Here is a 24,638-nt window from a genome sequence, read left to right as displayed (position 1 = left end):
GGTGGGGGAGGTGTTAGGACTCGGACACGCTATGGGGGAGCTTAAAATAGTTACTTGGAACGTCAGGGGGCTTAATAGTTACCTGAAGAGAAACAAGGTTATGCTATACCTGCGGAGGCAGAAGATAGATATTGCCTTGTTGCAAGAGACGCACCTGACGCGAGATAAAATGGAGATGTTTGGAAGGAAATGGCAGGGAACTGTGGTGGGTTCTTCATACTCTGCCTATGCCAGGGGAGTGATCGTCTGGGTGGCACCACACGTCCCATTTCAGCTGTTACACACGCTGGTGGAGACGGATGGGAGGATGGTCGTGGTGAGGGGATTAGTGGAAAATAGGGAAATAAGTATTGTAAACACGTATGCCCCGAACCAAAATACTGCTGCATATTTTAAAACGCTGTGTAACATCCTTAGCATGTGTGTGGAGAATGCGGTAATCTGGGGGGGGACTTTAATTGCGTACTAGACCCTAGGGTGGACAGATCAGATGGAAAAATTGATAAACCTACCCCGTCGGCTAAAGCGCTGCAGACGCTGCCGAACGATTTTGGGTTGGAAGATGTATGGAGGGCGTGCCACCCTCATGAGAGGCAATACTCGCATTATTCTTCCCCGCAGCAACTACATACAAGGCTGGACTATGTCTTCGCCACTCCAGAGATACTGGCAGAAATCACGCAGGTTGACTATAAAGCAAGAGTCCTCTCTGACCACTAGCCCCTGATCTTTAGATGGCAATATTGCCCGCCGAGAGCAAGAATCCCGACGTGGCGCTTCAGAGCGGAGGCACTCAGAGACCCCCTTTTTAGGGAGGACATGAGGGAAGAGATTGTTAGTTACTTTGAGACGAACACGGGCAGTGTGGACTCGGTGGGTACGTTGTGGGAGGCTTTTAAAGTTGTGATGACGGGTTTGGCTATTGCAAAATCAAAAGGACTGCAGGGAGGGATCCTGGCGGATCTGCAAGAAACTGAAGAACTGGAAAGGGCACTTAACGGAGAAAACAGTACCAACAAAGACAATGATTTGATACTAAGACTGCAGCAAAAGTGTGCAGGGCACTGGGAAAGATTGTGTAACCTTAACTATAGAAAGTACATAGAGGGACAGCATGCGGGAGGAGATAAACCGGGAAGGATCTTGGCTTGGCTATACAAGAGTGAAACTCCTAGACCCCCCCGATCAGATTAATAAGAAGAGAAGATGGAATGGTGGTAGATACTCAAGAGGGTGTCAATCTGGAGTTTGCAAACTATTACGGCCAGCTGTATGGGGACGATGGGGAGGAGAACCGTGCGAAGATAGTGGAAACCCTAGAGGACATAGGATTGCCGCAGATCAGCGCTGAGGAAAGAGAGGAGCTGGACGCACTGATTACCTTAGAGGAGCTGGGGGAGGTGGTGAGACAGCTGCCAACTTGTAAGACCCCGGGAGCTGATGGACTCCCAAGTGAATTTTATAAAATCTTTAAAGATAAGGTGCTCCCACCGTTGTTAGACATGCTGAATGAGACGTATGAGCTAGGCAGACTGCCAGAGTCACTTAGAGAGGCGACCATAATACCACTTCCCAAACCTAACAAGCCAGGGCATAGCTGTAGTTCTTATAGACCCCGGTCGATGTTGAATCAAGACAGTAAAATTCTGACTGCCGTTTTGGCAAATAGGTTAAGGAAAGTTATAGGTAAATTGATACACCCGGACCAGACAGGCTATGTCCCTACAGGAACATATCCCATAATCTCAGGAGGCTCCATAGGGTCATTAAATATGTGAACGAAAGCGAGGACGAACTGGCAGTTGTGTCACTGGATGCAATAAAGGCAATCGACTCGGTCAAGTGGCCATGGTTGTTGGCGTCCCTGGCTCGCTATGGGATGGGTCCAGGATATTTACAGTGGGCTAAGATGTTATATAGTGAACCGCTGGCCAGAGTTAAAACAGGAACAGTGATATCGGAGTGGTGGAAACTAGGCAGGGGAACTAGACAGGGTTGCCCATGGTCCCCCATGCTATACATATTAGCCCTGGAACCCTTAGAAATCTATCTAAGGCAACAATATGACATGATAGGCATATCTGTGGGTGGTGAACGAAATTTGATATCATTATATGCAGATGACATATTATTGTACTTGTGATACCCGGAGGAAAACCTCCAATATATTTTGGAGGTGATGGGAAGATATGCGGGAATGTCTGGTATAGCAGTGAATCCTCTGAAGTCTAACATGTTCCCATTGGGTGGATATAAAGGGACCCCTCTGAATCACCTACCGACGTTGCAGGTACCATGGGCAGGGAGTACATTCCGCTACCTAGGAATAGACATATACCACGCAATGGAGGAAGAGCATAAGCGCAATACAGAAGTGGCTGTTAAAGAAAATAGAGAATTGCATGCGGTTCTGGGTAAAGCTGCCTTTAGCAATGATGGGACGTAGTGCAATGCTGAACATGGTGGTCCTGCCTAGACTTCTGCATTATTTCGGGAATATCCCGTACATGATACCAAACAAGTTCTTTAGCAGACTGGCCAGCATGTGTAGGGACTTCGTGTGGCATGGCACACGGAACAGGGTGGCTCTCTTGAAGCTACAGAATTTTTATGAGAAAGGAGGTATAAAGTTGCCAAATTACGAAGTCTATTATGTTGCAGGTCCGCTGAAATATGTGGCAAAATGGCTCTCAGAGGATGAAACCACTGAAACCAGGTTGTTCAGGCGGGACTGTGACCCATTTTACCTGAAGGAGATCATGTGGTTGTCCCAAACAGAGATGGGTGGGCGTCCAAAGATGATGGTGCTGGGATGGAAGATGTGGCATAGGGCTTGTCAACTGATGGGGAACCCATGCCCGTGCTCCTCTCAGGTACCACTGGTTGCACTGGCGGGTGGGGAAGAGCAGTTAAGGATGATAATCAGGAACCATTGGGAGCCGGCCTGAACCGGTGCTTGAGGAAGAACCAGATGTTACTAAAGACACAATATATGACATAGCAGACGGGGGACATGAGATATCCAGAATATATGAGATGATGATGTCCATATTTTTTTATTTATTTTATTTATTTGGTTGGTTGTAAAACAACCTTTCAAATAATTAGTACAAAAGGAATAACAATATAATACAGTCACATAAAATATATAATATATACATTATTCACAATATCCAAAAAGGAAAGGAGATTTAATAAAATAAAAAATAGAAAAAAGGAAAATAAAAAGATAAAAGATAAAGAAATCCTAAATCAAACAATTCATATACATAGTTAGTTAACTATAAGGAGAATTACAAAGAAGTCAGAAAAATATTTCTATGCAAACAAGCAACGTACATTCTGTGATCATGCTTGCCAATGCAGTTATTTGCTTAATTTGTGATTTGTGTCAATGTTAACCAATGACAAAATAGTTTCTAAATATTCGCAATTCTGACTGTCAATTTTCTACTAGTAATATATGAGATGATGATGTCCATAGTAGAGAAGGAGATGGTGCAATTGAGACTAGAATAGAAGGAGGAAGTAGGAACCCCGATGGAGGACGGGATGTGGGAGCGAGTCCAAGGGTACCAAAAGAAAGTATCGAGGAACGCAAGACTAACAGTTGCAATTGTATATTACACACAGGGCGTATCTGACACCCCATAGAATAGCCAAGTTCAAAAATGTGGGACGACAGGCATGCCCTAAATGTGATGAGGAAAAGGCGAGCATGGTAAATATGTTTTGGTCATGCCCGGTCATAGGGAGCTTCTGGGGTGAGGTGGCACAAAAACTGGCAGAAAAGGGTATTAAGATCGTGGTAGATACCGTGTGGGCCTGCCTGTTAGGGGGGTTCCCTAGGCCACGGAAACTTAGGCATGTAAACAAAATGAAGGACCTGGCATATGCGCTTGCGAAGAGGAGAATTGCTATGGGGTGAAGACATGCCACAAACCACGATTGGAGGTATGGTGGATGGATCTGCAGAAATGGGCGGAGGTGGAAACCGTGGTATGGCAAGAAACTAGCAGCGCTGGGGGGAGGAGGAGACTGAGACCCTGATGGCTTGGAAGCTACTGATAGAACTATCTTGGTCAATGCAAGACCCATCGGATCCTGTGGGAAGAAATACCCCATCACAAGATGCAGAAACAGAACATTAGGCTCGTAGCGGGGGGTGGGATAAGGGATGCAGTGAGCGCGATTTTAAAAAGTACAATTGAAAAGTTCTTACATACACTGCAAGTTTGGTTCGTATTGTGTGTTTAAATATTCAATAAAATGTTCAACAAAACAAAACAATATATGGACTTGGCTTGTGATACATCTTTGCTTTACAGGTTGCCCAGGTGGGGGGATCTCCACACAGAACTGTGTCTAGGTAGCGGGACCAGTATTCTGCCAATTTTTCAACCATCTTGCTTCCCTTCCTCTCTCTACTGCTGGTTTCCTCTTTATTTTGATCTGTGTGTCATTCTGACTGTATGCACTTTAATGAGCTCTGATAACGTTAGTGGTACCACTTTAGAACTGTATATACTTACCATTGTTGATTTTCGGAGTACAAAGTGAGTTATCGTGATATTGTATATACCTTTGAATATTGATTATATAAAAACTGTGTTTTAACTGATACAGTGTGGGGGTATACACGCATTTCGCCGACCTATTTTTGGTCGTGGAACTTTTCATCGCCGACCCTTTCATCGCCAACATTTTTATTTTAAATGTTTTTTTAGGGGGGGGTGTTTGTGCGGGTTGGGGTATGATTATTTAAGTAAGGGGGGGGTTTGGTGGGGCGCAGTCCCCCCATAAATAAAAAAAAAAAATTTTGGCGATGAAAGGGTCGGCGATGAAAAGTACCACGACCAAAAATAGGTCGGCGAAATCAGTAGAACCAGTCTGGGGACATTCCTTTGTGGGTGCTTGGGGACTAAACTGTACTTAAGAACCAGCCTGCATCACCTCCTGAGAAGCTAGGCCTTGATTGCTCGACCATGTACCAATAATAGAGAATCTTAGCTGGGGTCCTCTGTGCCTCTCCTCTACCATATAGAGAGCGGAAGTACAGACATCCCCCACCGGCGTTTCTACAAGATGGAATTCGGGCACACAGGCATCATCCCCATTGTGAAGCAGCTGGGAGAAAAGGAGCTCTGGACCTCACACTCCAGTGATTGCAAGGCATAATGATACACACAACAAGAACCACAGGAAGAAAGCCTCCAAGTAGTAGTTAAGGTCAAACAGAATGAGAAGAATTCTAGGGAAACCCATAGATCATTGCACACAAAGAGAAAGACACTTGCGCAGTACCACAGACTTGCACGGTTGCACAGACTCACAAGATATCCAAGTTTTTTTGTTACCCTCGCACAGTTTTTGCATAATGCAAATGAAAGAAATGTTATTGTGGGGGGATATTTCAATGTTACTCTAAATCCACAGATGGATAAGAGTGGTGGTTCTGTGGACAATGTTAACAGTATGAAAAGGGAGGCCTTGAAGAAATGTATGGCCGAATGGAATCTTTCAGCTGTGTGGAGACAACAGAATCATTTACAGAGACAATATACCTTCTTCTCAGCCAGACATAAAATGTACTCGCGGAATGACCTCCTCTTGATATCGGGATTGTGCACGCAGAGTTTCAAAGGGGGTGATATTAAAGCCATCTTAATTTCAGATCATGCTCCCATCACTCCGGAAATGAAATTAACCTTTCCTATACCCAAAACAAATACTTGGAGAATTAATGTTACACTTCTTGACGACATTGAAATCGTGGACAAAATAGTTACCAAGGTTTTTTTGTGCCTCAGAATTGGACTGGAGAAGTGAAAGTAGAATATGTGTGGGAGGCTTTGAAGTCCTACATGAGAGGAATGCTGATAGGCCTCTCGAGCAAAACAAAAAGAGAAAGAAAATGAGATTAAGAAGCTAAATGAAGAAATTGTAGATCTTGAAAAACATAACATGCAAACATATTCTGTGAGTTCTTTTAATTCTATACAAAAGAAAAAAGAAAAAAACTGTAGGATTTACTTACTACAAGAGTTGAAAGACTCCTTTACAGAATGAGATGCAAGTATTATGAAAAAGGCGAAAAAATGTGATCGGCTATTAGCTCATCGCTTAAGGGTCATGGATAGCGAAAAGACGATTAGTGCCATTGAAAATCAAGATGGGATTATGACTTTTGAGCCTGTTGAAATTAAAGAAACGCTCAAGGAATATTATTCCAACCTATACTCCTCAGAAGTGCATATGAGTCGTGAGGAAGTGATGCACTTCGTTAATGGTCGCAAATTAAAAAGTCTAAAGTCAAAATACAAAGATTGCCTTGAGAAGGACTTTAGTGTGGAGGAGCTCAAAAGAACAGCTTGTGCTTTAAACTCAGACAAATGCCCAGGGCCGGATGGTCTGCCAGCCGAGCTGTATACAATATTCCCAGAGGAGGTTTTCAATCTTATGCTGGCCATGCTTCGCTCATCTAAGACTGACGGTCGGCTTCCAGCGACAACAAGGCATGCATCTAAATCCCTTTTCCTGAAAGAAGGGAAACCGTCAGTTAAAGCAAGCAGCTATCGACCAATAAGCTTGGTAAACACAGACAATAAAATCTTTGTGAAAGTCCTAGCTCTGAGAATGGAACGTCTTTGCCGGATATTATAGATCAGAGTCAAACATGCTTTGTAAAAGGGAGGCATGCCTCGAAGAACATGAGGAGACTTTTGTTGAATTTGTTCCAAAGCAGGGAACTTCTGAAGGAGGAGGTGGTGGTGGTGGTGTCGTCGTCGTTTGCGGAGAAGGCTTTCGACCGGATAGAGTGGGAGTACCTTTTGGTAGCCTTGGAAGGTTTCGGATTTGGGAAATATATAATAGATTGGATAAGGCTATTATACCCATGTCGAACAGCTAGTGTGGACACCAATGGCCTTTTATCAGAGGAATTTGAGCTTAAAAGGGGGACAAGACAAGGGTGCCCCCTCTCGCCCCCATTTGTCATTGCAATGGATCTCCTTGCTGTGAAGATAAGAAAAGATAGGGCAATTGAAGGTGTTCATTATGGTGAAGCCCTATCAAAAGGTTTGGCTCTACGCCGATAATATGCTGCTGGTTCTTCAAAACATTCAAGACATCTGTACCGGTGCTAATAGACCAAATTGACATCTTTCACAGGATTTCGGCATACAAGATCAAGTGGTCGAAATCCAAAGTATTACCAGCATCAAACTTCTGTTCGAAATTGACACTGAAAAACTATTGTTTCAATTGTTGCCCTGACAAGATGCGTTACCTAGGGATCCGGCTGACTAAAGATGTGTCTAAAATTATGGAGGTCAATCTATCACACATTTTCCAAAATTTAGAGTCAGATTTAAGAAGATGCAATGAGCTGAGATTAAGCCTATGGGGGAGAGTGCATGCAATTAAAATGATGCCAACACCGCAAATTAATTATGTACTAAACATGATCACCTTGCAGATCAAAAAGGGCTTCATAAAGAAAATTGAGAGCTTGATCCAAACCTTCCTGTGGGATGGTAAGCAGCCACGTTTAAAACTATGGAAACTACAACTGTGCCAGGAAAGTGGTGGTATGGGGGTGCCAGATTTTGAAAACTATAATTTGTCGTTTGGAGCTCGACATTTAGTTCCTTTCACAGATAACTCAACAGATGTCTGGACACAGGCGGAGGCAAGTAGATCCTCTCCTCTATCCACAAGAGCAATTCTAACATCGCTGCATGGGGCAGGCAGTAAATCGTATTCACCTACTGCATTTATAAAGTCATGCTGGAAAGATCCTTTGATGAAAAGCAATAAGGATGCTACTGACAACTGTGTTACTTCGATCTGGTTGAATCCAGACATAAAGCTGAATGGGAAAGCTCTACTCTGGCCAAACTGGCTGCTATACAGTGCCTTGAAGACCATGTTGAAGGGGAAAAAATGATCAGCTTTAAGAAATTATCTCTGGAAAAAGATCTTAAAGATTGCACACTGGGGGAATATAGGAAGCCGAAGAAAGCTCTGGTGAACAAAGGTCTAGAAGATTGCAAGGGGTGGCATATATGGTTAAGAGAATATAAATCAGAAGGTCACCTGGCCTTAAGGTGTACAAGAATTTGGAGCGGTACAGGGAGCCAAATTAAGACTTGTTGGCCAAATCGTCAGAAGCAATTGGTTCAGAGATGGCCGAGAACAGATGGAGGAATTTGTGCAAGAATGTGGCCCCAACCTCTTTGAATCTGGGTGAAAGGAGTCGACAAATCAAAATTTTAAACAGAGTATTTTGGCCGCCCCAAAAATTACATGCAAGGGGTTTACTTGATTCAGAGGCCTGTTGGAGGTGTACACATGTCAGAGGAACTTTTGAAGACATGATTTGGGATTGCTACGAATTAAGATCATACTGGAGGGGGGTCACTTCGAGAATAAATAAGGTGCTTTTGTTGAATGAAGACTAAGATTATACGACTATAATTCTGGGACAAAAGGACTTGGAGGAAGATCTCTCTTTCCCGCAGTGATGCTGGTTTTTCAGGGCGGCGAACTCTGCAAAAGAAATCTTGAGGAAGTGGGAAAGTAAGTTAAGACCAGTTGTATCAGAATGGTTGGATGATCAAGTGTCAAGATTGGAGAAGATAATCCTTTACAGAGACAAGACAATTAACTTATTTGAACAAACCTGGGGCAGATTTTTAGACCTGTAATACTGATGTCAATGTGCTCATCTTTAATTGTTTCCTGAATGTAATTGTAGTTTCTAGCCTATGTAATGTGTTGGGGTACCTTGCTTTGTGATGAACTTAGTTATAGGCAAATGTTCTTTTTATGTAGTTTATGGTTGCTTGGTTTCTGTTTGTTTTGTATATAAATTTTAATAAACATGTGAATAAAAAAAGAAATTTAAAAAAAGACACTGGTCCTCATTACGAATACAAGGGGGATTGAATGTAAAGAGAAAAGACACTTGCACGGTAGCACAGACTTGCAAGATACGCAAGTCAAGACACTTGGCCTCATTAAGAGTACAACGGTGCATTAAAAACAGTGGCATTAATTACATTTTTTAAAGTTTGCCTGAAAAGCAGGGCATGTAGGATGCCAATTGTTTATTTCGTTGAATGTGTCATGTTTTTTGGCCAAGTGAAAAAAATGTAAACAGAAATATCTCTTGTCACCAAATATCTATTCTCAAAACCACCCTCCTCTGCCCATTCCTAAACACAACATCTTACCTGCCATTCACAGGCCAGGTGCGGGTGATGTCACTCACGTAACAGGATGCCTCACAGCCCCCATCCAACAGCACCATCTCACCATCCTGCAGTGGGAAACACACAAGATTACAAATGGCAGATTAGGCTTGTGATGGATTGACTGATGTGTGTGCGTGTGTCCCACTGCTCTTTTAGCAGAGGTGCTGTGTATCATAATTAAGGTAAAATCATGAGACAAGCAACAAGAACGGCTAAAACTTGGCTTACAATAAGGAACAAATAAATCGCAAAACAGGCAACCAAAGTCTACAAATCCTGGCTGAAACATAACAGCCTCACCCTTTATCAAGAAGATTCGGAGGCCATGTTAAGATGTTTAAGTAGAAAGAGAACAAAAGACTTCTGGTCCCTTATCGACTCAACAGGCTATTCCACTCAAGATGCGCTGGTGAACAATGTCAGAGAGCAAAAATTGATAGAACACTTCTCAAAACTCTTCAGGAAGCCTGAAAAAACAAAGCCACACAAAGACCCTTTGCTTAGTACAACATGGACACTTGAGTACGATCGAGAAACGATTGAAGACAAAATCAAAAAACTAAAACCTTCCCGTGCAACGGGACCAGATGGGATAACAAATCAAGACCTTCAAAGCAACCGAGAAACATGGGTCCCCTTAATATCCGATATCTCTGACACGTGTGTCAGGTCAAAGAGCATTCCACCTTCTTGGAAAACCTCAAACGTAGTCCTCATCTACAAGAAAAACGAAAAAAAAGATCCTGGGAACTACCACCACATAGCACTGCTGGACGTGCTGGGCAAACTCTTTGGTTCTCTATTGTGGGAAAAATTCCAATCGTGGGTGAAATCTTCAGTATGCTTTGACCCGTTCCAGTCAGGCTTTGTTAAAAGCTCAGGGACTCAAGCGAACATTCGAATACTGAGTGCCATGAAGGCTAAGATCCTGGACGACAGACCAAGAATATTCTTGGCTTTTGTGGACCTAAGTCAAGCCTTTGTCGGTGTGAATAAGGACAGGTTATGGGATAAACTAACATGGATATGTCCTAACTAAATCCTAGAACCGATCAAAAGACTATACTCAGGGACCATAATGCGAGTGCGCCTTAGTGGCGCGGGTCAGTTGTCTAAAGAAATCCAGACCTCGTGAGGAGTCAACCAAGGCTGCCCGTTAGCATCTGTGTTATACAATGCCTATACGGGTGACATTGGGCATCACGAAACAAATCTAAGAATCTTTCCGCCCAAACTAGGCAATGATAAAATCAGCCGTCTACTCTATGCAGATGACATCATTCTGCTAGACCATATGGCAAACGGTCATCAACGCAGACTAGATGGTCTACAAGAATATGTAAGGGTAAATGATCTGGAAATTAACATCAACAAATCAAAAATCTTGACCTTGGAAAAACATTGCAAACAAAGAAATCGGCCGATGGTTCATTGAGGGGAAAAAGGTGGAAAAAGTGACATCCTTCACATACTTAGGAGTGACCATTAACTGTAATCAACAAGAAACATCAATGCAGGAAACGATATGGGCAAAAACAAGACTCTTGACATCACAAGCAAGAAAAATCGACAGAAAATACGGTTGATTTTCTATGCAAGCGACAATCAACTATTACAAAGAGAAAGCCATCCCGGCCATCACCTATGGCACTGAAGCAATGCCCGCCATACCCGACAGTATTTGGCCGAGACTTAAAGGTTTCTACTGGAAAAAAAACATTGAACTTACTGAAATCAACACCAATCATTCAGTGAGGAGAGAACTAACCCTGGTTTCCCTCAATGCTACCGTTATGTTAAACGGGTTGATGCTCTACCGTAAAACCAGAACCTCCAAACTCAAACTATTCGAATTAATTAGAGATGAGGTGGAAAACAAAAGAAATAAGATGTTGACTGCCTAGGCCCGAAAAAACTACGCACTACTCCAGGAGATCGGAAGCTCAGAGACGGAACTAGAAGAAAACCCCAACAAAGTGAAAGCCAGACTAGAAGACTGGGATTGGACTCCAACTCTTCAATACGCCACCAAAAACAAACTTACTCAACATCTCCCAGTAAACATACAAAAAGTTAACAAAACAGTTGAATACTTGTTGAAGTTTCCAGATAAAGGCACTCGATCAACCTTCCTAAGAATTCCCCTAAATCTGTTAAAACAAATGAGATTCTAGGGATACGAGGAATTTCCAAAAACACATATACTCAGATTGTGCAAAGGAACCACTATAAACAGACACATCCATATGGTCTACCTGTTTAAAGACGCCTACATCTTAGACTAAATGCACTTGTGGAACCACTTGATGAGTGGCAAAACCACAAAAACAGTGACTGCAGTGGTAAGATTTTTCAAAAGTCTGTGTCTGGACACAAACTACGAGATTTGTGGCTCAAGAAGAAACCACACAGCGGAGGAAGGAACTTTGAGTGGGACTTTAAAAATAAAAATGGAGTTAAGGATTTTAATCTAAAGGACACAAACCTTGTAAAAACTGTAACAAACAGTTGAATCAAGAAAAACAAAAAATAAATTAAGGTAAATGAGCACCGATGTCTGCAGGCCCCATTAATAGAAAAGCTAGGGGCATTATTGGTCCAGATAGCTCTGTGAGTGAAACCCTGCACCAGGTGTGCTGTGGTTCATATTCAGGTGGGTGCAAGATAGAGATACTTTAGTTGTGTGGTGTGAAGGTAGTACTTACTTTCACCTGTTGGTTGTTCTTCACATAGTGTAATGTGTTGGACCTGTTGCCCCCTGCAACTACAGGGGGATAGGCTAAGATATCTGCGCCCCGCGCCCGACATTCAAAGTCAAACTGAAATTAAGAGAAGAAATTGAAAACAAGAAAAGTTGAGAGATGAGGGCAGGAGTGTCACAGAATAATCATAATGGAAGATCCTCTGCAGTTATTTCCCTTACAAGCACATGCCACCTCCCCAAACTCTATCTCTCTCTGCCAAATATCACACTTACCTTAGCATACAGAAAACTTTCATCCACAGGAGCTCTGCTTGCAAATATTGTCTCAATGAAAGCCTCCAGGGAGAAAGCGAGAGAAACAATGTGAGCATTGACAAAAATGGCACCTTGCTACTGGAAAAGGATGCATCCACTAAAGCTCCCAGAAACCTTCTTGCAAACTCGGTCCCATTGGAGATCCGACACACACACACTGATCCCTCCACCCTCCAGGGGAAATGTTACATCGAAAGTACACAGGATTAGCTATCAAGTTTGCCATGACCCAATTTCGTAGGTGATATCCCATGCTCAACAGATGCAGCAATGGAGTATTTCCTAGAACTTCATAGGAGACTGCATGCACAAGTTATCTAAAGGAAGATCTTGTCATTTTACATTGGATTTTAAAGAGGTGGCATAACGTGCTGCACATACAAACACAGATAGCAAGCAATTTTGTGCAACTCAGTGGCTATGGGTTTTGGAGCCATTTGTTGCAATTCAAATACTACTAAAATGCTTGACGGAGTCAAACTAACAGCATAAGCTTAAAAATTACTGGATGTTTTTTTTAACCAACGACTTATGTGTGATCAAAGCCAACGCTGCTTGTGAGTCACAAGAATGTCTGGGTTGGATGGAAGCATGAAGTCTGTCCTAACATCCAGGTAGAAGTCAACTATTAGTTGATTAATAAGGATGTTGGCTTGGATGTACTTTATAAGATTGGACTCTACTACTTTGTTTGAGAGGATTGGTTTGACACTAGCATTCAGGTGAATGAATCTTAAAGGTGGGGCCAAGGTTTTAATGAAGGGGGGGTCAAGGCTCTTTTTTATGAAGAGTGATACATATCCTATGCCAACATTGTGATTCTTATTACAGTGCTTTTGTTGTGAGATGTGGATACAGTTTGGGGCAAGTCTTGAGGCAAGCCAACGTATTTACTGGTACGGATCAGTTTATAAAATATATAAAATTCTTCTTTATGCGGGATCGAGTGTCTAGAATCCATGTTGCGCAATATTCATTTTGTCTCCATCTCATTAAACTTTTGAGAGGCAAACATATCGATCATTTTATTAGAGGTGTTAGCAGCACAATTCCATTAAGGCTGACACTAAACTATTCACATGCTCTTTTTCAGGTTCAAATGTCTCATCTGCAGGAGCGGGCAGATTATTAGTGATCGACGATTTGGTCAAAATTGATGGATTTGGAGACCGCTAGAGGGTGTGGGGGAAGTTGGCTGCCTGAATTTACAGCTCCAGCTCCCTCTGGTAAAAAGGAGACAAGACAGAGCAAAATTGCCAGAGAAAACTGCATCCCTCAAGCACTGATGTCTTTGTGAGCCAGCCAAGCCCGAAAAGGTAACCCAGAAGGCAGTCCCGGCGAGTTGCAGAACGGGCTAAGCCATAAGCGGAGCTTCCCAAACAGAGACTGCGAGGTGGAGTCCAAGCCGGCATCTGTTGCAGCAGCACGTTGGAGGAGCACAGACTAACGGAGAGCACTGACGATGGTCTCTGGACACCCAGAACCCAACAGACAGGAGAGCCCCTGGCCAACTGCTGCAAGACACGAGCCTGCGTGCAGGAAGACAGAGCTGCGGCCCCGGAGGAGATGAGGCTGCAGGGCCGGAAACGAGGAATATCCGGAGCAGTGGTGGCGAAACCGCCAGGCAACTCCGTAGGAGGCTTGGAGGGAGCTCGACACCCAGCCAGGGAGTGAGAAGCGCACTCAGACATTGGAGGTCGTGATGGACACCTGAGAGGGAGACCCGATCAAGGGAGAAGGGCACGCCATAAACGACAACAGCCCCAGGTACGTCCTCGCCCCCCTCACCTCCCTGTGCCCTACTGGATGCAGTCGAAACAGTATTTGTATTTTTGTATTTGTAAAGCGCACAGGACAGAGTAAACCGTTTAGCAGCGCAGATGACAGTAGCAGTAGATACAGCATATAGCTGGATCCATACCAGACTCCCAAAATAAAGAGGGTTGTCTATCTAAACAGAAAGGTCTTTAATGCTGGGCGAAACTGAAGAAGTGAGCGCATTGTCCTTAGCCCTGGTGGTAGGGAGTTCCACAGCTTTGGACCAAAGGCGGAGAATCTTCTGTCACCCCGGGATTTGTATACTGAGCGGGGGATAGTCAAAAGATGACCATCACTAGAGCGTAACTGTCTCACAGGATGATACGGCTGAATTAGCTCTCTCGAATACAAGGGGGCGCGATACCGTTTACACATTTAAAAACAATACAAGCTGCCTTAAACCGATTGCTGTCTTCGATTGAGAGCCAATGTAGCTCACAGCGGAATGAAGAAACGCGAGTGGTTTTACTCAGCTTAAATACCATTCTAACAGCTGCATTCTGTGGTTTCTGAAGTCGCTGAAGTTGTTTAGAAGGGACACCCAACAATTGACTGTTGCAATAGTCCAGGTGGTCGCTAGTTCGTGCACCCACGACAGCCGCATGGTCTTCTTTAGGAATATAAAGGACAGCAACTGGTGTAGCAGTCTCAAGACCAAGTGCACCACTTGAATCTTGGCTCCCACCTGGGCTTCACTACCAAGGTCCTCTTGCCATACCCAGCCCAGATATTTTATCTTAGATACAAATGTTAGGCTTTTGCCTCAAAGCATGGGGATAGGCAATTTCTTAGCTGTGTTCAACAAACGGTCTTGGCTGCATTAAGCTGCAAATAATTCTTTGACATCCAGCCACTTACTTCGTCCAAGCACTGACCTAGTCTGCTGAATGCTTCCTCAAAGTAGGCAACTCGGATGAAAATCTGGGTATCGTCCGCGTACGAGTGGAAATTCAATCCTTAGCGCTTCAGGATTTCTAGAAGGGGCTGGATTTACAAATTGAACAGCAGTGGAGATAGGGAGGATCCCTGAGGGACACCACAGTATAACTTGATGAGGTCCGCCGACATGAACTCCCCCAACCTCTCTTGCTGTTGACGATCAGCTAAAAAAAGACCTAAACCAGCCTAGTGCCAAATCAAAAACTCTTCCTACTTCCTGCAATCATTCCAGAAGGATGCCATGATTCACAGTGTCAAAGGCCACGGACAAATCCAACATTACCAGTAGTGAAAGTTCCCCTTGGTCATGGGCTTTAGCAGTTTGTACTGTACAACCAGGAGAGCAATCTTGGTTCCGTATTTTGGTGGGATTCAAGATTGGAACTTATCCAATAGTAGCTCACGTTCGACAAATTCCTGTAACTTATTGGTATGTATGTGTATGTATGTATGTACCTGCTTTTAACGCGCCGATAACCCGCAGGCATCAGGGCACGGGGAACCAAGAAGGATCAAATTCACATGATACTTTCCATTTGACTTAGTCTGAGAGTTATGATGGTCAGCACATATCATTGGAACAAAAAGGTTTTCAGCGATTTTCTGAACCTCTGATAGTTCACTTCTTGGTGACAACCTTTTTGAGGATTTTAGCTGGCCAGGGTAACCCTGCAATGGGACGATAGCTTTGAAGAATCTCCACATTTAATGATGGGTTTTTCAGTAAAGGTGAAACAATTGAAAGCTTTAGACTCTCCGGAACAGTCCCACTTGTCAATGATTTATTAACAAAAGAAGTAATAAATGGGGTAAGTTGCTGCACCATTCTCTTTGCTGCATAAGCCGGCAGGGTGGATAAGCAATCAATGGTGGGTTTAAGAGTCCTAATAAGTTGGAATATATCATCTTCAGCAACCGGATGAAACTCAAAAATGGGCGCTAACATCTGATTCTGTAGATCATCCGACTTGCCTACTGGTTGGTTGTGCAGGGCCACAGGCAGATTTGTAATAGCCGCCTGCTCAATATGGGCCCTTATCCGTTCGATCTAATACACAAAAAAGGAATTAAAAATATTAGCCTGCACCACAGAAGAATCAAGCAGTGCTGCTTTGCAGTTTGTATTGCAGAATTTAGATACAATAGAAAACAATTACTGGCAGTTTTTCAATTTCTTACCCAAGAAGTCTTTCTTAGCCATAAAGATAGCCAACTTATATTCCCGTAATGTATTCTTAACTTGAATTGTGTTCCCCAAAGTTGGCTTCCTTTGCCAAATCTGATTGGTCCTGCTAACTAGTTTAAACAAACGACGCAGGTTCTGTGACAACCAAGTTTCAGAAACTTTTTTGGTCTTGGGTTTTAACGTGGCCATTTTGTTACAAATAGTTCCCAAAAGTGATGCTCCAGCTGTGAAAAAATCATTGCATGAAAGTGCGGGATCAATAGAGGCAAGAGCCCCAGTAATTTAATTGCCAGTGATTTTATCCAAATCCTTAGCTTTCCGAGAATGTGTAGCCACTATATCCTTGGTATTTGTTTTAGCCCAATTGAGAAGGCTCGATGAAAAAAACTTCTGAAAGTGATCAGACCAGTAAACTGGCACAATATCCTTCATGATGGCATGTTCACCTCTTGTTTTAATAATAACATCTAAGCAATGGCTTTTAATATGCGAGGGTTGTGAAGACTGGATATTCAATAAATCCCATAGTTCTTTCGAGTCTGGTTTGGTCTGGTCATCTAACCAGAATATGAGCATTTCCTTATATTTACTCCCCTTGCTACTAAGGAAGCCATCAAGGTTCTCCACATTTTTTTTACAAGGGCCAGGAGGTCTAATAGGCCAGCACTAAATGAATGGTAGCTTTAGAGGAGCTAATGCATCACTTTCTCACTTGTGCATCATCACCCCAGTCCAGGGCATGTACCCAGAGAATTGGATAAATTATAGGCAATAAACTGCCCCCTCCCCCATTGCACCGTTTCTTTGGGGAGCTAGACACCTGGTCGATACTCACCATCTCATGGCTAGGGTGTCTGAATGCGCTCAAGATGGTCCTCCTCCCCAGAGTTTTATACCTATATCAGGCGTTGCCGATAGAACTGCCGGACATACACTTCGGCAAACTTAAAAGGAAGACCCAGAGATTACTCTGGCAGGGAAAGAAACAGAGTGGGCTATAGACAACTGCTACAACATAAGGAAAAGGGAGGAGTAGGGCTACCGGAAATACGCACGTACTACAGGGCAGCCCAGTTTAGAGCTTTGGTCCCCCACTTACGAGGAGACAAGCAAAAGCAGTGGGTGGACATAGAGAACCACCTATTCCGTCCAGTCACACTTGGGGAATGGCTGTGGAGACCGCGAGAGCCGCCCCACGAAAGGTAAGGGCGCACAAGATCCTGGGCCCTCTCTGGTCCCTCTGGAGAATCTAGAAAGAAATGAGGTGGGTAACTATCTGGCCCTCGCCCCCAAGTGACATAGGGCACCACCCATTAGGGACCGCATCCTCGGACAAGAAAGGTTCCAGGACTGGTTCGAAGGAGGAGTTGAGAGAGTGGACAGGTCCTTAAGAAAGACACGTTTATCAAACTGAGGGAGTTGGAAGAAATCCTGGGGGGGTACGATCTTGGTACTTAAATACCTGCAATTTAAAGGGGTGCTGATGTCAGAGATTTGGAAAGAAGACCTACAAAGGGACCTGACAAGCACAGAGAAGGTACTAGGACTCTGGGAATGGGACTCACATCTGACCTATACCACGCCCTATTGGAGGTGCCGGGAGGACACAGGGGTGCACAGGAGGAAATGGGAAAGGGATATGGGAAAGGGATATGGAAATTGAGATGGAACATGTGCAGTGGCAAAGGTTATGTGAAAATGCACACCATACATCAGTGGCTTGCCAGTCAAAGCTTCCTGGGATAAAACTCCTATACAGGTGGCAGTGGGACCCAGTGAGATTTTCTCAGATGTACATGGGATCAGAACCCCATTGCTGGAGGAAATGTGGGCTGAGAGTAGATTATTGCCACATGTGGTGGGCCTGCAAAAGAGTGCAGAAATATTAGAAAGAAATTCTGGGATGGGTAACGACCTGGACGGGGTGGACAGGGAACTGAGCCCCCTCCTGGTGTTATTCGGGATAGAGGTAGTAGAAGGGAATTGGTCCAGGCTCCCGCGTATGCCACACTACTTGCTACTAGCGCTAGAGCCGGCATCGCAAGTGGCTGGAAAAGGGCAGACCTTCCCAGCGAAAAGCAGTGGGTGGCCAAGGCCCTCGACATATATAGAATGGAGCATCTCACCAGACAAATACAGGGCCAAACCGCCTCTGTTCTTAGAAAGATACGACCCGGAGAGAAAATGGAACCTGAAGAGGAACAGGCGCAAAAAGGGCAGAGTTATGGGGCAGGGAACGGGAGCTAAAGGGTTGACAATGACCCACACAGCGGACCCCAGAGCGGAAACAGTGGAAACCTGGCGAATGTAGATAGACTCTGAATCAAACAAGGGAAGCGCTATAACAGGCCGCAGCCGTGCGCAAGCTCCCGCGACCATGGTGCTCTCAACCCCTAGGAGCCTAGTTGCACGCATGAGGGGGAGGATGAGGGAGAGTAATCGGGCGTTGTTGGGGTGATTTTGTTAATTTTGTTATAAAGGGGGGGAAACAAACATCCAAAAACTTGTCAAGGTGAGCAGTGTATCAAGTGCGTGTAACTGTATGTGGCTATAATTCAGTCATGACTATTCTTTAATAAAACTAATTTGAAGAAGAAAAAAAAATGGATTTCCAAGCGCTGACTTTAATATCGCAGTTAAGGATCAATTCCTTCCAAAGCACATCAAATGAGAAATGTCTTCAAGATGTTCGTGCATCTCAGATAACCAGTAATCAAATGTGATTGGTCTGTGATAATAGAGCAATAATATGCTTTATAAATATATTGTAAGGTTTAAAACAACTTGCAGTAAAATAAATGCTTGGGCTAGCCTATTGTAAAGAAAAATAATACTGTTTAGGGAGGTTTGACTGGGAAAGCAAACATTAAATCCCCTCCATCTAGATTTATCGTCTTGGAACTTGGCATCATTGTTTAGGGTAGTCAACACGTTCTTTTGGAAAGTTTGGTGCAGACTGGTTCTGAGGAATCAAAAACCAGGGCCATCAAATATCTTCTTTTCCGATTGCAGCTAGATTTTAACCTTAGATAAATAAGCTTGATAAAACATACATTTTCATCGAATCCGTGTGCAATGCATAGTTTATGGAATGCTTACAATAAACATACTATTATTTAACTACTACTGCCTTCATCTGCAGACTTCCAAAAAGTGCAACAATGTATCCGACTCCAAAGAGACCTTACATCTGTTATCCCATCAATAAAAGTAACAGAAAGGCCAAAATGGAAAAGTATGGATAACAACGATGGTATGAGGAAATGGAGAACCTGCCAGGGCGAAGAACCTATAACTAACAAATGATAGGATCCATGAGCGCTTATGTACAGTCGGAGGGGGTGCCCTCTCATGACATACCTGGGAGGAGATTTTTCCTGCAATCTTCATCAACTCCACCTCAGCCTTAGACTTAACCAGTCGAAGATTCTGGATAAGATGACGAATGGACCGCACCTTGTTCCGACTCTTGGCCCTTGATTCCACCAAGGGATGCAGAAGACCCCAATGCAGTCCTGGGTGGGATGGATTCACTGAGTCATACCAAAGAGTGACTGACTCATCTTAAAGAGATGCAAAAGAGAGGACTGCTGTCACTGAAGGAAGATGAGATGCTTCAGGGTTAGGTAATGTATTAGCTGCCCCATTTCCTCCCCCAGCACCACTCTTATGCCTGGCTACAATGGGTCACATAAGAGCATTGTATCACTTCACGTAAAAGTAATATGTCATTCCACTTTCAGAGGAGCTAGATTACATCATGAGCATTCCCAGCCCTCACCACATCACTGAGAGCATCATGCTCTCAGTTTCCAGGAGCTACATAGCACTCCCATCCCAAGCAAGGAGGTGCCACGTGTCGTGAATCTGCTAACATGTGGCACTCCTGTGGGGGGGGGGCTACCGAAACTCAAAGTCATGCATAAACTCTCATTTAAAATGCCATACTGGTGTCTTTTTAGGTTTGCAAATCATCATCCATCACAAGCTTAGAAATTGAACTATTGCATATTTCTGCCCAGCTGTTCATATAGTCAACACTGCACATTGGGACTATTCGAGCAAGCCCTAGACTGTGAACCACTGAGCCATTGGTTCCCACCTGCTGGTTCCATTAACGTTGTGTCAGAGTTGTGTTGCATGAGAAATTCCAAATGCTAACTACTGAAAACATAGAAAAACATGAATGCCAAGAAGGCCGCATGGAAAATATAGAAAACAAAACTTTTCGAATTTCAAAATACTGAATAAACAAAGAGGTTTCCTTTTATTATAACAAAGCACCCGAAGGCTGAGGGCAGTGTCCAACTGACAATGGGTAGTAGATCCCATTGAACCTTGTATTTGCTCTCTTGCACATCTTGTTTTTTCTAAGAAAGCAAGGTGGAGTCTGCTGCTGTTGCGGTAGACCTAGATGGAGTGGTGGCAGGGTAAAGCTGTGTGAAGCGAGGGCCCCTCCCTACTGTGGGGGTTACAGGGGAGCGCCTTCTGTCACTGTTGGACACATGCCCTGTGAGTGGCTGGAGTCTCTCTTGAACTGGACCTCTGAAAGGGGAGTGGAAGCAGTGATCCTGGTGCAGGGGTGCCTGCTTGCTCTGCAGTTGGATGCCGACACCCAGTAGAGACTGATGTGGTGAAATTGCTGTGCCAGTCCACCGGAGAGAAGGCCTTGAAAGATTCAAGGTGGTAGACACATCACATTGTTGGACCTTGTAAGGTTGGGTCCTCGATTGCTTTCTGTGCCTTTGAGAACTGTGGAAGAAAACAGCTTGGACTGTCTCTGGTTTTGCACTCGCCAAGTAATGCTGACGAAGCCATCCATTATATTAAAACAATAGAAGTCGGAAGGCCCTAGACGATTCTGCACATCTGGGTTTATTGGACATTTCTATTGAGTGAGCAACGGTGGACATTAAACATTTTTTTTTTTTAAAAAACAAGAACATGAATTCAAATTTGGTTACCCCGAGAAAGAGAAGATCGTCACAGAAACCATCCGAGAGATCGGCCCCTGGCTGAAGCGTCCTCTCTGTCCAAGACATAATTGAACAAAATCACACGACTAGAAAGCAAACTTGATAAACTGAACGTCCGCATCATTTTAACAGGACGGGATCCCTGGGGATCAAGACCATGGATTTTGAACGGCAGCACACTTGGTTTCTGGCGATGATCGCTAGTGTTGATGCAGCAAAGCGAAATAAGGGAAACGGAACTCTCCCCCGGGATTGCAGGTGATAGAACTTGCATTGTTTGTGGCCGTCTGGTTAATGGAAAAGCGAGGTTTACATTCAGATGAGGATCCAATTATTATATATATATATATATATATATATATATGTATATGAAGTGCTCCAAAATTAAATCGGGATGGAGTTTCTAAGAGTGGTGAGGGTGGAGGCCTGACACTAGTCGTCCGTCTGACAGACCTGAGGGATAAGGAGAGGTTAGTGGCAGGCGCTAAGCCGAACGGAATCTCAAACTTTCACCTGAGACTATTAAAAATAGGGCTGATTTGAATACAATCAGCAAAAAAACTGCGTGGAACATAAAAAGTATTTGTTCTGGCATCCGGGCAACTCACACAGAGGAGCTCCCGGGTTCCATCCTAGGGACAAAGGAAAGAGTGACACGAACATTAAATGAGGCTTAGTCAGGGTATTATTGTGTCCAGCATTTGGAGGTTCGCAGCAAGTTCAAGCTATGAAATACTATTCTGGGGGGATAGTCTCACGCTGGACACACATTGTCAATATTGTTAATCATTGTGTACAACTTAAGTGTTGTGTTTTGTTCTCTCACCCAGGATTGTTGCAAAGTGTATTTACTGAGGGGTTTGCTGTGGTAACCGACCAAAATACATACTTTGCGGATGTGCGTTGAGTACTACTGGCCCTCATGCTCTGGGCTACCCGACATGTTTGCTGATATTGTTATATTACATACAAAATGATGAAAATAAAGAAAAAAAACACACTGTTTCTCTGAGTCTGGCTGATCCACAACACTGCACGAGTAATTTTCTTTTGATAAAACATGTATTATTTTCCATAACAAGAAACAGAAAGAAAGGCAGAATAAATAGCTTTGAGCAGTTAACCAAAAATAAAGTTGCTGGGCATTTTATGGAACTCTGGTGTGACAAACACGGCAGCATTCAACATCTCCACCTGCCCATTACACTTGAAACACTTGTGTATAGGCGCGTTACAAATGCCATATCATATCATACCCACCACCACCATTTCCCCCCCCCCAACCTTCATAAACTTCGTCGGACACCCCCTTGCATTATACACGTGACGTTCGAAGGTCATACACATGTCCATCTCGGCAGCCCAACTGGCCATCCGAGGGCGTTCCAGTGACCCCCACTGTACGACGATGACTTTCTTAATAATAATTATTTATTTAATGTGATACAGTTTACTTAATAAACTTTACACATAATCTAAATTTAAACATATACATATAGTAGAAAATACCTAAAAACAAATAGCATATAACATACAGTAGAGCATAAAAATACAGTTAACAAGCAATTCTAAAAGATACATATCACATCCAGATGTAACGTTTATAATGATGGGAAAGTCAGATACCGATAAGAGAACAGAAGTGCAAATATGAAAATATAAAGTGAAAATGGTATACATAGAAAACAAATAATCAATAAACATACCAGAATTAACCTTCCACCTTGTTTGTACAAATGAGCATGAAATAAAATAAAAAAAATAAAAATAGAAAGCAACGATCAACAGCACATCAGAACACTGAGCATCACCAATTGATGTGCTGATGTCAAATCAGAGAGGGTCAGGGCGGGAGTCTATTCAACCTCTAGTCAATTGGCAGATAAGACCTTAGTTTACCACTTCACACAGCATAAGCAAGAGTCTATAGTATTATGAGCCACACACTGTTTTCCAGTTGCTATTCAAATCTTGATACCCAACATTTCTTCAATCCTTAGCCAGATGTTGTAAAAAGGCTGTCAACGTCCGCAGGCTCTCGGAATTGATGCAGTGGTGCCAAAAGGTTGAGTCACTGATTGTTGCCAGGTCATGGATATAATTCCCAATACAATGGTGGATTACATCCATCATGCAACCACATTGGTTTAGTAAATGTCTAGCTGTTTCTAGTTCATTGTCTGCTTTACATACCCTACAAATCCGTTGGTCCCTTGGGATATGCTCTCTACTACCCGTGACCATCAAGGTTGGAAGCGGAGTAGCAGTATAAAGCGTTGCAACCTTTTAGAGGGGCAGAGATTGAGATAAGCCTATGGTTTCATGAAAGAATATAACCTATATTGTACAAACTGATAATTTTCAGCGTGCTGAAGTGGGCAAAGTTCTCCAACCAATCCCACATTTCAACACGCTTATTCAGTGCCTTGTGTACCAAAGGTGAGTACACCTCTCCCCTCTCCCCGCCAGGCCCAGCCAATATCAGATAGATATTTTGTCATCTTAACAGACGGAGAGCAGGGGTTCAGTTTCTTACATAATTCCTGGTATACTGTTGTTAGTAGTGGATTGTCTATTCCACTACATATCTTCAGAAAAAACCCTAGTCTCTTTCATGATAGTGGCATACCGTGAGGGCACTCCCAATTCCAAACGTATAATGGCCATAGGACACGCCGCCAAAATTTCCCCTCGATGACCTGTAGCCATCCAAGACCTATATCAAAAAGTGCTTCTAGGCCATAGGTCAATATAGGGATAAATACTTGCATATAAAGTTGGCGCGTACCCCATAGCGTAAAGCCCCCCTGCTTATTTGTAAAACTGGCAATTAAAGCTGTTACTTGCGCTGCACGCGTAATACAGAAATGTTTACACGCCACATATTCACCACTGGGCTCAAAGTCTATTCCCAAATAGCGATAGTGTGGCTCGTAGGAGATCATGACGTTGCCCACCATGAGGTTGACACGAGAAACTCTTACTGGTAAATCTCAAAACCTTTGTTTTATCCAGGTTAATGGTAACACCATTACAAGAGGCGTATTCCCAAAGCGCTGTGGCAGATCTACGCAGTCCACTGATGGTATGATCAAAGATGACCAAGTCATCTGCATATGCCAAGACAGAACAGACAGCCTCCCCAATTTTTGGAAGACAATAGTTAGCAGCATCTATAGCCACCGGTATGTCATGGACATAAAGGTTATACACCAGTGGGGCGGTGACACAACCCTGTTTAACCCCCTATTCTGCTGCACTTTTCTAGTCAAATGCCCCTCTTGATCTCATTTCAACCTAACTGAGGTGTTAAAGTGGAGCAGTCTAAGGTAATGCAATAAGCCAGCAGGACAACCCAGGGTGGCTAATTTAGACCATAACCGTTCAATAGGGACGGAGTCAAAGGCCGCTTTGAAGTCGATGAATAGCGCATACAACAGTGG

At 43.6% G+C, this 24,638-nt stretch overlaps 1 protein-coding gene across 2 annotated transcripts in view; it reads right to left on the bottom strand.

Moving 5' to 3' along the window:
- XPNPEP3 (X-prolyl aminopeptidase 3) overlaps nucleotides 1-24,638 on the bottom strand; it is a 653,628-nt gene that overhangs the window by 305,193 nt on the left and 323,797 nt on the right. For both annotated transcript variants that reach the window (XM_069654420.1, XM_069654421.1), the window contains 4 exons: nucleotides 19,580-19,782; nucleotides 12,235-12,297; nucleotides 11,963-12,076; nucleotides 9,237-9,322 (listed from right to left, as the gene is read on the bottom strand). In XM_069654420.1, the coding sequence (XP_069510521.1) occupies nucleotides 9,237-9,322; nucleotides 11,963-12,076; nucleotides 12,235-12,297; nucleotides 19,580-19,782 (466 nt within the window). The remainder of the gene's footprint in view (nucleotides 1-9,236; nucleotides 9,323-11,962; nucleotides 12,077-12,234; nucleotides 12,298-19,579; nucleotides 19,783-24,638) is intronic.

This window comes from Ambystoma mexicanum, chromosome 3q, assembly GCF_040938575.1.
Source record: "Ambystoma mexicanum isolate Mex_15411 chromosome 3q, UKY_AmexF1_1, whole genome shotgun sequence".
In the NCBI taxonomy this organism is placed as follows: domain Eukaryota; kingdom Metazoa; phylum Chordata; class Amphibia; order Caudata; family Ambystomatidae; genus Ambystoma; species Ambystoma mexicanum.
This window is presented reverse-complemented; position numbering and strand designations above follow the sequence as displayed.